This window comes from Crocodylus siamensis, chromosome 13 (genome assembly GCF_052110815.1).
Source record: "Crocodylus siamensis isolate JL-2025a chromosome 13, ASM5211081v1, whole genome shotgun sequence".
Taxonomy (NCBI): Eukaryota; Metazoa; Chordata; order Crocodylia; family Crocodylidae; genus Crocodylus; species Crocodylus siamensis.
The window spans coordinates 23404840-23419660 of record NC_143407.1 but is presented as its reverse complement, the minus strand read 5'-3'; the positions used below and the strand labels follow the sequence as shown (position 1 = coordinate 23419660).

The 14821-nt window shown below is 44.7% G+C and overlaps 1 protein-coding gene across 1 annotated transcript in view; it reads right to left on the bottom strand.

Annotated features, from left to right (window-relative positions):
* Window positions 1–14821, bottom strand: part of RABEP1 (rabaptin, RAB GTPase binding effector protein 1) — a 95194-nt gene that overhangs the window by 55295 nt on the left and 25078 nt on the right. The window contains exon 2 of the mRNA XM_090025397.1: window positions 6275–6403. Coding sequence (XP_089881523.1) covers window positions 6275–6403 — 129 coding nt within the window. The remainder of the gene's footprint in view (window positions 1–6274; window positions 6404–14821) is intronic.

Here is a 14821-nt window from a genome sequence, read left to right as displayed (position 1 = left end):
AAACATTTATCCATGGTGTCTAACAAAAAGACTGAAGTAACATTCTTGATTTCTTTGGGGAGATTTCCTCCACTTCTCAGATCATTTTTCAACTTACTGCTCATTCATGCAGTATAAACACTAAAGGTACTACAAAGCAGATGCTGTAAATATCACCCATCAATCAATATTCCCAATTAAACCCAAATGCATCTACTCTGTGTCACTTAATGAATATGTTGGTAGCAACCATGACCTATAAATTCAAGGCTAGGAACACAAGTCAAGAAAATGAAGTAGCTTACTTAATTTTGCTACCAGCTTGCTGCCTGGCCTTAATTCAGCCACTTAACCTCTGTGGTTCAAGCTTATACATTTGTAAAACGAGTGAGATGCTACTTTATTGCCTCATTATAGGCATAACAACACTGCAAGGTCCTAGTATTATGGGCATGCAGAAGTGCCAAGTGTTATTACCTCCCCTCCATGCAAGCTGAAGCCAAAATTTACCCTCCGTCACAACTGAGAACCACCTAAACCAGGGGCTGTTTTGGCTGGAGGACTGTTTAATGCATTTGGAGAGGTGTGGAGGGCTGCAAGAGTAGCCCTGCCCCTTGACAGGTGCCCTCCCCCTAGTTGCCATTGCAGCCCCCTAACCCTTAACCTTTGCCACTAGGAGTCTCTCTTTGTCCAGGAAGTACTCCTTTAGGGGTGGGGGTTTGCTTGTATATTGGGTACGGAGGGGTAAGGGGTGTGGGGGGGGGATAGGGGAATATGTGGTTGGGGGTGTGTGGGTGTGGAATGTGGGGGTGTGGTTGAGGTGTAGGGTGTGTGGGACTGCTGTGTGGGGGGTATGGTGTGAGTGGGGTGTATATGTAGATGTGTGTGAGGTCTGGTTGGGGTGTGTGGGACTGTTGGATGTATCTGGGATGTGTGAGGGGTGTGGGTGCATATGTGGGGAGGTGTAGGTCTGTGTGGGTATGCACACATGCGTGCGCACGGGCGTGTGTGTGTGTGTGTGTGTGTGTGTGTGTGTGTGTGGTGGGATGTGTATGGTGCAGTGTGTGGGACAGCGTTGGGTGTGTGTGTGGGCTGTGGGTAGATTGGGTGTGCGCATGTGGGGGGCTTCTCCCATGCCTGCTCTTTGAGATGTGGCTGAGCCCAGCCCCTTCGCAGGCAGGAAGAGGGAGAAGGGGACTGGCGCTGCCTGCCTGGTTCACAGTGTGCTGCAAAAGGGCAGGAAAGCAGCTGACACTGGCTAGCAGCAACAGAAGCCCCTGCGAGAAGGGAGGTGGGGCAGGGAGCCACACTTGGCATCACCAGCTGTCTTAGTCTCAGTCCCACACCTGCCCAGTGGGGCTGCAGCTGAGCCTGTGCTGGCTCCTGCTGCTTCTCTCTCACATGCCTGCCCAGCAGGGCTGCACCAAGTGCACAGTGCTCCTGCTGCTGTTCCCTACCTCCTGTCTGTCCCTGGCTGCCCATCAGGGCTTTGTGAGCAGCTAAGCTTCTGCAAGCACCCCCTTGCCCTCCACCCGCCTCCATCCACACATGCTCCCCTACCCAGCAAGAAGAGGACCAGAGTGAGCTGCAGGCAGAGCCCACCCTGCTCCCCTCAGCACTGCAGCTTCTCCCCACCTGCTGCCCAGAGCACTACAGCAGGGACAGGAAGAGGAGTTGCTGGAGGCTGGGGGAGCCCAGCAGTTTCCCTGGGCAATTGCATCAGCAGAAGCCCTGCTCAGAAGCTTGGCCTGCTGGCAGAGGAGGCTGGGAGCACAGCACGCTCTGCCCCAGGCAGGACTCAGCCACAGGCAGAGCACAGCAGGGGCAGCCACAGATGGGGTGGATACAATTAACTGGTGGGTGCCTGCCTGTGGGCTGAATCCAATCAGCTGGTGGGCCAGATCTGGTCCATGGGCTGTATTTTGCCCACCCCAACCTAAACCAAGAGCTATGGCGACGTACCAATTACACCATTTATCTAAATGAAAGATTTACTCTCAAGAAGAAGAATTTATCAGCATTGACTGTTTCACTGTTGATCATTTTAGCAGAAACCTCCAGCTAGTCTATGTATCCTATAATGCCTGACAGCCTTTCCTTTTCTGCCCCAGTGCCAAAAATGTCCAAGCTATCCACCTGCTCGAACTGACATCTGAATAGTCCAATATAGATTTCTGTCCTGTTAACTTTTCAGTATGATGCAGCTGCTGGGTTGCTATAAATGTAAGCAAAATAAACAAGGGATTAGCATACTTATCTTATTTAATTCATTATTAACCTCTATATTTGATCTACAGAAAGGAAGTCCAAAACTTGTTCTGCTACTAAGTGCCACAGAATCCAAAAACTTTACAAAAACTAAGACACATTCTGTATACAGAGTCCAAGGCCTTTGGCTGTTAACACTCGATAGGAAAAAAAGGACAAAAGAGTAGCTATTTACAACTTTAATTTCAATACCTAGTTTTAGATTTATGCATCTATTATCATTCTTTATTGTCTTGCTATTTCCATGTTTTTCAATCCTGTTTTTCTCTTTAGGACTAATTAATCTTTATTTCATTAAAAAAATCTAGAAGACTAATAATTCCTGAACTTTCATGTTTCATGAAATTGCATCATAGAGCTAGTTAAACTACACAAAGATGTGTCAAAAATATTTTCAGTATGCTTAATTTAAATGTATATAAATTCATATTCCTTAAAAAAGACATTTAAAAGGATACTGCAATAATGTCAAACTAATAAGGCATACACTATGCAGCGTTCGGTCTAACTTTCTCCTGAATACTACAATCTTAAAGAAGAAAGGTCTGCAACATATTAAATGCTTTTTTGCAGCCGGTATAGAAAGGAACATAGCCTATGAAACATCATTCTGCCAAGTCATGGTCTACACTATGTGGGTGCATCTACATGTGCAATTAAATGTGAAGCAATAAACTCTGGAGCAGTTTGAGCTGGAGTAAACTACTCTTGGGCACAGAGTCTACACATATGTCTGACACAGCAGCAATTTGAGCAGGCCCAGGGTGGCAGGTAGCACGGGGGTCGGCCTCAGGCTCCAAGTGGCAACGTCAGGCAGGGGAAGGGCTGGCTAGGGCATGAGGGTGCTGAAAGCATGGAGCTGTGGGGCTAGGTGGCAGGCAGGAGTCTGGCCCCCAACAGGCTAGGCTGACTGGGCAGAATTTATGCCTGCAGTCAGTGTCTACATGGGCATTTAAATCGTAGTAAATTACCCCGGCAGAAGATAGTACTCTCCCCAACTATCTTACTGCAGTGTTAATTAGTTTACTGTGGCCTAATACTGCTGCACGCATAAGTGATGATGCTTTACTCAGCAGCTAATTAGACTACTCAACAGTTAAGCGCATGTGTAGAGGCAGCCTGTTTGCAGTAAAATTTTTAACACCAGCCAGCTATATGCTGCACCTCTCCATGGCGACAGCAAAATCATGTAAATTAGAAGGCAGCATGTCCAAACAACCAAATCTTCTCTGACACTGAGCTTTAATCTCCGTTTTTCTGCCACTCCAGAGCTACAACACAGCCACAAACTTAACGTGATGATTCAATTAGCAAAACGGAAACCAACAAGAAGCCAAACATAGGACAGGGAGCTAAGAGATGCATTCTATTTCTGGCTCAAGTACACACTTCTCTCATTGGCTTAATTTCCTCATTTATAAAATGGCAATAAAAATACCCAACACTTGCAAAATGCCTCTAACACAGACAGTTAAAGCCTATAAGAAAGCTGTAAGATCTTTTGTCATTTGTAGTCTGACAGTACCCAAATGACCCAATTTAGGTCAAGACTCATTAACCTAAAGTCTAGACATATGTAGAAATGGACTTGCTATGCAAGGATCCTCAAGCCAAATGCTTTGAAATAGCAAAGTTATCTATCCAGATTAGGTTTTTCTCTGCCCCCCCTCCTTCCCCTTCCTGGTATTTATGCAGCCACAGAAAATATCCATTTCTAGTCGTTTTAGTTTGGGAAAGGGTGGAGCTATTGCTGACCCTTCTCCAGCAGTGTCCAATATTTACATTTTCATTTCTCTTGATCCATCTCCTAAAAAAACCCCACAAAATTAGCCACTCCTGAAAGTCTTATCTGTATACTTCTGATCTTATAAGCACATAAAAAGCTGCACTTCTGCAGCAACATTTTCTGGCTTCATTTGCCTATTTTAAGGACAAGACTGTCTAAATTAAAAAATAAAATCCATTTTGCTCTTAAAATAGAAACCAAATGCTTTTCTCCAGTCTTCAGTTATGAGCTAGTTGAGTCCAGATTGTTTTTAAAGAACATTATTACATTAAATTTGATGGCTAAGGGCAATGTTAACTACTAAGTTTAGCTGCTTACATTTCACTTCAGATTGAGCATTCATTCAACATGTAAAACGCTACTGAATACCATGTAATAACATGATACCAAGCTACTGATTACCAGGCATCCAGGTTTTACATTTGCCATGGAAAACCGTGGTAAAAAATGGCTTTTCTGATTTTAAGGAGAAAAGCGCAGGAAATAAGTTTCCCCTTGCAGGCTGGCAGAGTTCCAGCCTGTAAGGGGCTGTGGGGAACAGGAGAAGGGAGATCAGCAGGGGCACCATGTGCAGGTGCACACATACATATGCACACGGCTTCCAGGCAGCCTGGAAAGCAGCTCCTGCAGACAAGTCATGGAGGAGGTGGGGGGATGGAATTGAGGCCCCCATAGTGAAGGTGGAAGGTAGCTGGGCAAGACTAGGACTGTTGCCCCCCTGGGGTGGTGCATGGGGTTTGGGGCCCAGAGCTGGAAAGCACGGCTGCAGGACCTGCGTGGGGAGTGGGACGGAGCCCTGGGCGGCTTGTCTGGGGAGCAAGCAGGCTCCCCACCATTGCGAGCACTTCTGGGAGGGGTATGGGTGGCCATGTGCCCAGGGAGCTGTGGGCGGGGAATGAGGGGCACCAGCGAGGGGTGGTGCCTGTGGTTGGGAAGTAAGGGGCAATGGCATGGACAGGGCACCAGCATATCAGGGTTGCTCAGCACCACAAAGCAGGTCATAAATTATTGGGTATTATCTCCTTTCTCCTAGCTGCTGCTTTTACTGCAATTAAGACTGCAAGCAGCAAAGCAATGGTGATGCGTAGGGGGTCCTTGGGGGTATACGTGCACCCTGAGAGGCTGCACTCCCCACTTAGGCAACAGGAAGGGGGGGGCAGGCAGGAGCGCTGGTGCCCTGCGAACACCAGCTGGGGAGTGGAAAGCGCTGCTGCAGCCACTTCCTGGTTGGCGCGGCCAGCTGCAGGGGGACATGCCTCTCCGCCCCAGTCGCTGGCTGGTCACTGGAGGGGCATGTGCCCCCCTGACTAAGGTGGCACCAGTCACCCATGCAGCAAAGAAAAGCCTAGATCAGCAATTCTCAACCAGGATGTCAGGTCACCTGCCTGGAGGATCCCCCATCCCCACTGCAAAAGGGCAAGCACTGTAATCTAAATATTAGTTTTTCAAATTGGGTACCAGTCAATTCACAAAAGTTATAGAGGTGTGCCTTGAGTAGCCTGGATGTTTGTAAAAATGCTTGGACACATAGAACTGTTTCCACTAACACTTATTGCTGCATTAAAAGGGGAAGCAGTGCTGAAGACCTAACCTGTTAGCAGAAATTTAAGATTAATCAAACATTTTCCTAACATTAAGCTACCATAGGAAGAATAGCTGTAGTTATCACTAGGGCACAGATGTCTTGCAGATACTATCACAACATCATCCATGTGATAAAAAAATGAAAAGAAATTGAAGATCACTATTATCTTATTTTAAGCAATGAATAGGACAGTTTGGAATGTTATGTGCATTTCAACTGCTTTGACAGCCATCAGAATGGCTGTTTTGCACCTTATGATCTCTCTCAGATTTCTACAGAAAGAATGGTTTGAAGATTAAATTACGTATGATTCTCAACAGGTTTACCAAGAAGAATGGTTAATAAGGTCTGAAATGCTAATTAGGTTAATAAACAGTGGTTAGGATTCTCTCCTTTCCCTTCTGCTCACTTTCATATTTATACCTGCCACTAAAACGCTGGCAGGAAAATGCATTCTTTCTTGGCTAATAAGAACCATCAGACCCACTTCACTAATCTGGCTGAACAGCCAACAGTATCATTGTCAATATAAAAAGTGTGTTCCTTTAAAACCTTATTTCCCTATCACTAGATAAAAGAGAAAAGAAGGTTGGTTATTAGAGACTTAAAGTTTAATTAATAAATCTTTAAAATAATTCAGAGAACTCAGAACTTACCTTCTTTAGCCAAGTATAACTCTTTAAATTTTGCCCTCTTTTGATTAAATTCTTGCTCAAGTTGCTGCTTTGTGCGCAGAAATTCAGCATTGACTTTTTCCAATTCTGCTACCCGTTGCAGAAGAGCAACTAAGACAAAAAAAAAAACCCAAGAGATAAAGGTACATCACTTACAGTTAAGGGTCCCGTGCTACAATTTTATAAAACATTAACTCAAATCCTTATTTTCCCTCATTAGTTCAGGTGTGTTTCAATGACAAGTCAGGATGACTGGTTGAGGTTTCTTTACAAAAACAAACTTTATATTGAATTCTGCTTAGAGAAAAGGGAACAAGTAAAAAAAGTGGTAACTGTTATACTACCAAGTGTTTCATTCTACTAAGTTAGGAATTTTTTGTGCATAGACAGAATAAAAATGCAAGCCACACATACCTCTCTGCAAGCAAAACAGTACCAACCAGGGTACTGGAAGCTTTCGTACCTCACACTTTATATCCTTCTTTAAGAATTTAAGTACAGAACAGACATAAAGCATAAAAGCTTGGGAGGAAAGAAGGGGAGGAACATAATCCAGAAATGCTACAATACATCACATGCTACAAGTCCATCAAACAAACAAAAATGTTGATTTCAGAGTACACCCCCAATTCTGCAAAACCATTTTACAAATATGTTACACATTACAATTTTATCATGTAAAAAAGCTAAGAGACTGCTTTACAATAACAAGTTTTGTTTTAGTTTTTTGGGGGGTTTTTTTTGTTTTGTTTTTGAAGAGGCTAGGTAGAGCAATACTTTACCATGTGTATAAAAACTGCCTAAATACAAGCATTTTTTGACACATATTTTTGGTGTGAAGTAAGTAATAACTTATGCAAAAAGATGCAGTAACTTCTGCAATATCATGTATTTTTGGGTATCCAAGAGATGCAATTATGACAGAATGCTACCATGCAGTCTCACTTACGTAAGCATTAGGTTACCTAAACCAAGTGAGGATATGCACAAAAGGATTCTTTAGAAGCAAAACTATATTTTGCAGTTTGCTGTTATCAAGTAATAGTTAAAAATAATTACTGGAAAAGAATCTCTGACCTATGCCTCTTAATTCCTCTCTTATCTATAACACATTTAAGGTATTCTTGTGTAAAGAATTGAGAAACTGAATTTTGTGTACACGCACCTTCATGCAGGCAGAAAGGCATTACAGGGACTGTTTCTAGTAGGAATGTGTGAAGCAGGCCCTATTCAATTCGGATTTGGCTCAAATCGGGGACAGTGATTCAATTCATTGATTCGGATCACTGTCCCCGATTCCATTTGGCCAAATCTGAAGCTGAAGATTCAATGCTGATTTGGAGAATCAGTGATTCAGACATAGATGCAGCTTGAAATGTTTTTTCTACATACCTCAAGGTACCAGCGCGGCTTGTGAACGCTGCGATGCTTGGGTAGATGGAGCATCCCACAGAAGTGCGGGGTGGGGAGGCAAGGAATATGCTCAGCGGCAAACTTGGAAGTGGACCGGAAGTATTTCCAGTTCACTTCTGGGTCCAACGGACAGCGTGCTGGGGGACCTCACCATGCCCCTCGCCCCCCTCAGCTTGGCAATTGGCTGCAAGGGGATCCCAGGTGCCCCCCCAGACCCAGGAGGCACCAGTCGCTGAGCCAGGGGGGCGCGGGGGAAGGGGGGGCCTCTGCACTTCCTGGCAGACCCGGAAGTGCTTCCCGCCCACTTCCAGCGTCTGCTGCTGAGCATGTTGGGGAGCCCCCTGCACTTCTGTGAGACACTCCATGTGCCCCAGCATCACAGCATTCATGAGCCGTCTGGTACCTAGAGGTATATAGAAAAAACACTTAAAGCTGTGTCTATGTCTGAATCACCAAATCATTCTGAATCTCTCCGAATTGATTTGGAGCATTCCAATTCAATTCGGAGAGATTAAAAGGGTCCTCTGATTCGATTTGGAGATTCAGCCACTGAATCGAGCCAAATCAAATCACGGACCAAAGCTTTGCACAGCCCTAGTTTCTACCATTCTCACATGAACATAGTGAATGCGTCGATATGTGCCCCCAACTGTGCATTTGTTACTGTGCAGTCCTTTACTATTTGCTTTAGCAAGTACTAAAGGACTACACAGTAACTGCTATTACTGCACCTGGCAGTGCCCAGGTAATTTCCAACCGTACTCAGCAGTAGCAACAAGCCACCGCTCAGCAAAACGGTTCATGCCTGCCAATGCTACATTGCCACAGCAATGAGCTACGTTTCCATACCTCATCGCTATGGCAACATAGCATCTCATGTAGACATGCCCAGTGTAATACAAGGAGCACAAGTTTAATCCTGTGGAGGAATAGTTTTCCTTCACAGTTAAGGATGATCAGGGCTTACAGCCCACGGGCCGGATCCAGCCCACCTACCCTTTTTTTAGTTGGCCTGCCAGGCTCTGCGATCCAGCATACTGCAAGAAACATCCCCAAGCACAGAGAGAGGAGGAGGTGGAGATGAGGAGGCATCGTGTTTTGTTCTGTATCACGCACTGGGCAGCATGTCTCTGACCAGCCCAGTGTATGATGTAAAGCAATTTTGGGACACATGGAGGAGCCACAGCTGCAGCTGAACAGCCCATTCTGCAGTGTGTGCCGGGTGGTCAGGGATATGCTTGCACCTCTGGCTCAGTCACTAGTGCTGCAGCTACTGCCCAGCACACAGCACAGAACAGACCATGCAGCTGCAGCTGCAGCTCCTCCAAGTATCCCCAAGCCATTCTGCACCATGGACTGGTTGGGGACATGCTGGGGCTTCTCTCCGAGTCTCTGCAGCTGCTACCCGCACATGGTACAGAACGGACACGCAGCCACAGCACTTCTTTCACACATCCGGAAGCGAACTGTGCTTCAGGATGTCCCCAGAAGTCTGACACGTCCTGGAGATTCAAGGGCCACATTCTGGGCAGCAGCCTGAGACTGGAACAGAGCTCCAGCACGTTTCTGACGGACAGGAACTGGTGGAGCAGTCAGGTAACAATCTGTATGGGGCAGTGCTTGCTAGATTGCAGCAGGTAATCCTTTTGCTGGGGTTTGCAGCATGGGGAGTGGGACCTGCCTTCAATTGGCATGTGACCAAGGGCTGCCCTCCTCCCAACTCCCTTTGGATGTGCAGGGCCAGGAATCTCACCCTAGGGAAGTGATTTTCAACCAGGGTGCCACAGCACCCTGGGTAACTTGAGATTCTTTCAAGGGTGACACAGGTTGCCACACAATATTAGCACTGTTAGGTGTGCAAACAGGGTTCATAAGATGAACCCAGAGATTTCCAACAGGAATCCATAGTATTAAAAATAACCAAGACAAAACAAAAATAAAGAACAGCCTCCCACTCACTAAAACACCACACATTCTGACCTGTTGTGGTCTTTCCAAGTACTCTGAAGAACTGATTTATTATTTTCCTGAAATCAAAAAAAATGAATGAAAACTAAACAGAGGACATTTTCTTGAGTCTAACTGTCGGGGACGGGCCCCAAGGTCACAGTGGGCCGAGTGCGGATCGAACAGGTGGGATTAGCGGCGAGGAGTCAGAGCGGTTCGGGACATGTGCCGTTTCAAAAACGGATAGCTTTTATTGTTTACTTACGCTACTGATGGCAGTGTAGCGTAGGCAGGTCAAACTTGGTTACAAATGAGTACGATAACGCGATAACGGTGGACGAGAAACGGTGCCGGGTTGATAACAGGAACAATGTCAAATGATCAGGAATAAGTCGAGTAAACGTGGAACGAGAAATCAAAGCCAAAACGTAGTGACGAAGAACAAGAAGCAAATGGATGGTCGAGAACGGATAGCTGAGAACGAGTCGAAGAAAACCGGAACGTGAACAGGTAATCATGGTCGGATCGTATCAGAATCGTAAACGAGTAAATCAGAGTCGGAGTGAAACGAAGACGAGTAATGCGCCCAGAAACAACAGCGGCGGGGAGACCAGCGGAGCTCTGGGAAGCGAACCAGGGCTCCAGGCCTAGGAGGCTCTCCTGAGAGGCAGTCTCTGCAGCACCAGTCTCTGCCCTCAGACTGGTCTGGTCTCTGCCATGGGTGGAAACTTACAAGCCTTAAATATGAAACGTGTGGCCAATCATAAGGCTTCCCCTGTGGAAAGTTCCAGTGCCTTCTGGTGCCTGTCTGAGCATGCGCATGTTGCCAATTCAGTTGCCTCATGGCAGAGCCATTATTGACAAGCCTGGGGTCATGCAAGGGGCACGTGCTGGGCATGCTCGCTAGCCCTCTGGGGATTTTCCACAGCTTGTCAGCATTTGTCTATGCTTAACCCTGTGTTAGCCGGCACTCTTACCAAATTTGGCTGTGACACTAACAAGGTTGAGAACCACTGCCCGAGGGCTTGCGGAGAGGCAAGGTTTCCTGTGGTGGGTGCTGTGCAAGTCTTCCACTTCTGAGAAATTGCAAGGAGTTGGGGCGAGTCCAGTAGTTCTTGTACACGTGCTTTGTGAAGGAGCCACCTGTCATCACACTGTTGTTGAAGATCAATTATATTAAACACTGGTCCTCCTCATGACTGAGCCTTTGTTAATTCAGCCTTCCACTACTGAAGGCTGTTGAGCTCTGCTCCAGATCACTGATCCTCAACGAAGGTGCCATGGCTCCTACATTAATCACAAAAGAAACTCAAGATTTCAAAGAAGAATCCACAGGATCCACATCCTGACCTGCTGTGATCTTTTCAAGTTCTCTGCAACAGAACAACTGCTTTGCTATTTTTCTGTAACCAAAAACATGAGTGAAAGCAAGGAGCTGGTATTTTCTGAGTTGTGCCTTAAGTCCAAGAGAGTGGACAACTACTGCTCTAGGTGACAGAAATTGGGGGAACAGATACTGATAGCTGAAGCTGGTGAAGAACTAAATTAAAATAATGTAAATATCCACACAGACTGAAAAGAACATGCAAGGCCATCTCCAAGAAAGAATTGAAATTAAAACCTCGATCACTTCTTCAGCATTTAGTCTTTGATTGTGGCGCACAACCACAGGGGGAAGATACTGGAATGACCTTCAGGGAAGGTTAGCTGTAAAATAAACAGGAGTAACTCTCGAGGAATAAGCAGTTGCAGACCAAGCAGATATTTAATCACCATACTCTCCTTGCTCCATGACAGTATGCAAGCAGTGGTTCTCAGTAATGGATCTATCCTACTGAACAGTCCCCAGTTTTGGTAATCCAGGCCATGGTGAGAGTCTGGAGAACACCGAGTATTTCCTGTACCTCAGAAGCCATCTCTTGCAGAACGCTGACATCGATGAAGAAATCCAACATTGTCTCAAATGTGCAAGTGCAGCCTTTGGCTATATGAAGAAATGGGTGTTCAAAGATCATGACATCAGATCCAAAACCAAGCTCATGGTTTATCAAGCAGTCATAATCCCCACCTTGCTGTATGTAGCTGAGACATGGACAATGTACAGGAGACAACTAAAGTTGTTGGAGAAGTACTATCAATGCTGCTTGTGGAAGATCCTCCAAATCCAATGGGAAGATAGATGCACCAACGTTAGCATCCTCCTAACACCATGAATATCGATGCAATGATCAGCCAACACCAACTTTGTTAGGCTAGCCACGTCATACAGATGTCCAACCCCAGACTCCCGAAGCAAGTTTTATTCTCCCAGGTCAGCCAAGGCATACGCTCAAGAGAAGGGCAAAGAAAGCACTTCAGGGACATCCTCAAGGCTGACTTACAAAAAATGTAACATCAATGTCAGCTTGTAGAAGACTACTGCCCAGGAGCACCCCAAGTGGAGGAAGAGTCTCCTGCAGGGATCTTAGTACTTTGAAACCTCATGACAACAACAGAAGATGGAAGAGAAGGAGTGGCAGAAGCAGCATATCTTAGACAAAATCAAGGACCCAGCACCACCTCCCCACATGGAAACACATGTCCAAGCTGCAGTAGAGTCTGTTGATCCTAGATAGGCCTCATCAGCCATCTTTGGACACACAGATAAGACAATCTTAGAAGACAATCATCCTTGTCTGTGAAGGACTGCTACAGAAGGAGTCTCTGCAGCATTTCTTTCCTCCTACTGCTTTGACTAGGGAGTCAAATCTTGTTTTTTTTTAAAAATGTTAGTTTAACCTCCTCTAATTATATTGGTTAAATGATTAACCAATAACACTGCGGCTTGGACACAGCTGCTGCTGGGAGCTTCTTTTGAGGGGGGGGTGCAGGAAGGTGGTGGTGGCAAGTCCAGCCAGATAACACGGCCTGGGTGAAGCCCTGCACTGGGTGGGAGGGAACACCTATGAACAAGCAGCTAACTGCTTAATTGATGAGTCATCAGGCTACCTGCAGTTTCTCTCAAACTATGGGTATTAGTCCCCTCGCCCCTCCCCTGCCGCCTCCTGGTTCCTGCTGGGGCAAGTGTGGCTTCCTTTCCCCCCTCCCCTGTCAGACTGCACCGGCCCCAAGCTAAATGATAACTGCTAAACTAACTGGTTATCACTGCACTAGCTCTGACAGTTAAAGCCATCAGATACTAAAGCTACTAAAAGGCAGGGAGAGATGCAATAAAAAAGACAAAATTTTAATCATTTGGAAAATACAGGAAACTGATTAAGTTTTTTATTTTCTGAAACATACGTGTCTATTATGATACAAACAAAAAACTAAGTTAGCAAAAGGATGGTTTCCTTTCTGGGGGCATCACCTGCACCCATAAATTTGAGTACCTTTAACATTTACAGTAATTGACTGCAGTTTGAAGCATTCTACGTTAGACCTAATCTAAACCATTTGAAAGGCTCTCACTGGCATTATTACACGGTTTTAGATCAGGCCCTTGGCACACACAGACAAACTACAGGTCAAAGTTCTGAAGGTGCAAACTGTACCTGGTCCTTAACCCAGCTGAAAATATACTTTGAAATTTATTGTGGCAGAATACAAACAGACCTAAAGAAAAATCTGCGTGTTCCTGGTACTCATATATTTTCCAAACAAATTTAGGTCTTAAGCCAATCATGCTATGCTCCCATTTCCACAGACAGAAACACGATCGTCCATGTATAATGACACAGCTGAAGTACTGGGTACATAGTAAACACAAGCTGATGGACTGGTAGCACTCGTGGAATTTCGCCTGACTGAAACAGGATCTCCCATTACAAAACAGGAGATGAGAACAAGACACAGAACATAATATTTTATAATAGCATTGGCCCTAAAGCCCTGGGAGGCAGCAGAACGCACAGCACTGTGAATCACAGGTTAGAATGGGAAAGTCTCATTGACCAAAAAAGGGGGAATTTAGTTGGCCGTTAAAATAGCAGGTCAGAATTTAAATTAAACATGACACGTCAAACTGAAAGACAAGAAATAAAAAGAGGACTTTGGTTAGTAGCTCATTAGTAAACAAGGTCAATTCTAAAGTGTGCATGTCAAATAAATATGTGTTACCAAAGAGATAGCTAGACACTTATTTGTTATGTGAATATACAGGTTACTACTTTGTTTTTAATAATGTGATTCTGGACTCCATGAATCGAGTCCAACAAGAAGGCAAAAGACCCATACTATACTGAAGAATGGCATGCTCATTTCCTGGTTTATCAATATTAAAGAGGAATAGTTAATTAAACCACAGCAAAAATATCATCTCAGGATCGGAGGACAAATTTAAGAGGAAGAGAACAACAAAATAAAAAAAAAGGTTTGGAGGAATCTACTTGGTTAAGAAATTTTCTTGCTTTCTCACCAAACACATTTATGATACAGGCCATATAAACAAAGTGAAAACCTAAATAAAAATTCTCTTATGGACTGGTCACTCTAAAGCAGTTTCAAGATCCCTTCCCACTTCAAGGGAATTAAAATATTTTCTATGCCAAAGTGCTTAATTATTGAAATATACAGCAAGCATTCCAAAATGCAAACAAAACTGATTATCAATAAGATTATTTTTGAGCCCTGAGTCTATTTATAAGTAAATGCCACAGAACTTTCCACTTGATATTTTGGCACTGAGTATGGTATCAGGAGTTCAGACCCGTGCACGCCTGGCTGAACTCTGAAAACTGGATCAGAAATGGCAGAAGGCAGGGCACGGTGGTGGCACCTTAGGGTGCAAAAAATGTTCAAAAATGCATTTTTGTTGTTCAAAAAATGCATTTTTAGGCAACAGTTTATTATTTTCAGAGCATTTGAGAAAGTAGGCTGTTGCTACAAAAGCTTAAACATTTCTGAACGAGTTAGTCTCCAAGGTGCCAACCTGTCTTGCTATTTCAATAATGTGACTAACTACCTCTTCCCTACTTATGGATCAAAAACATTAATATTAAAGATCTACTGGAAACCAATAAAAGTATTTTTGTCTTTTAAGTAGATTAACTAATTCTTTCTTTTCCCATTATTTTTACTGTGCTATTGCAACATCAGCAAAAGAATGAAAATAGCTACCCATCTTCTCCAATGCACTGGTATGCCATGACATCACACTAGACTGACAGCCACATCACCACTTATAAATTT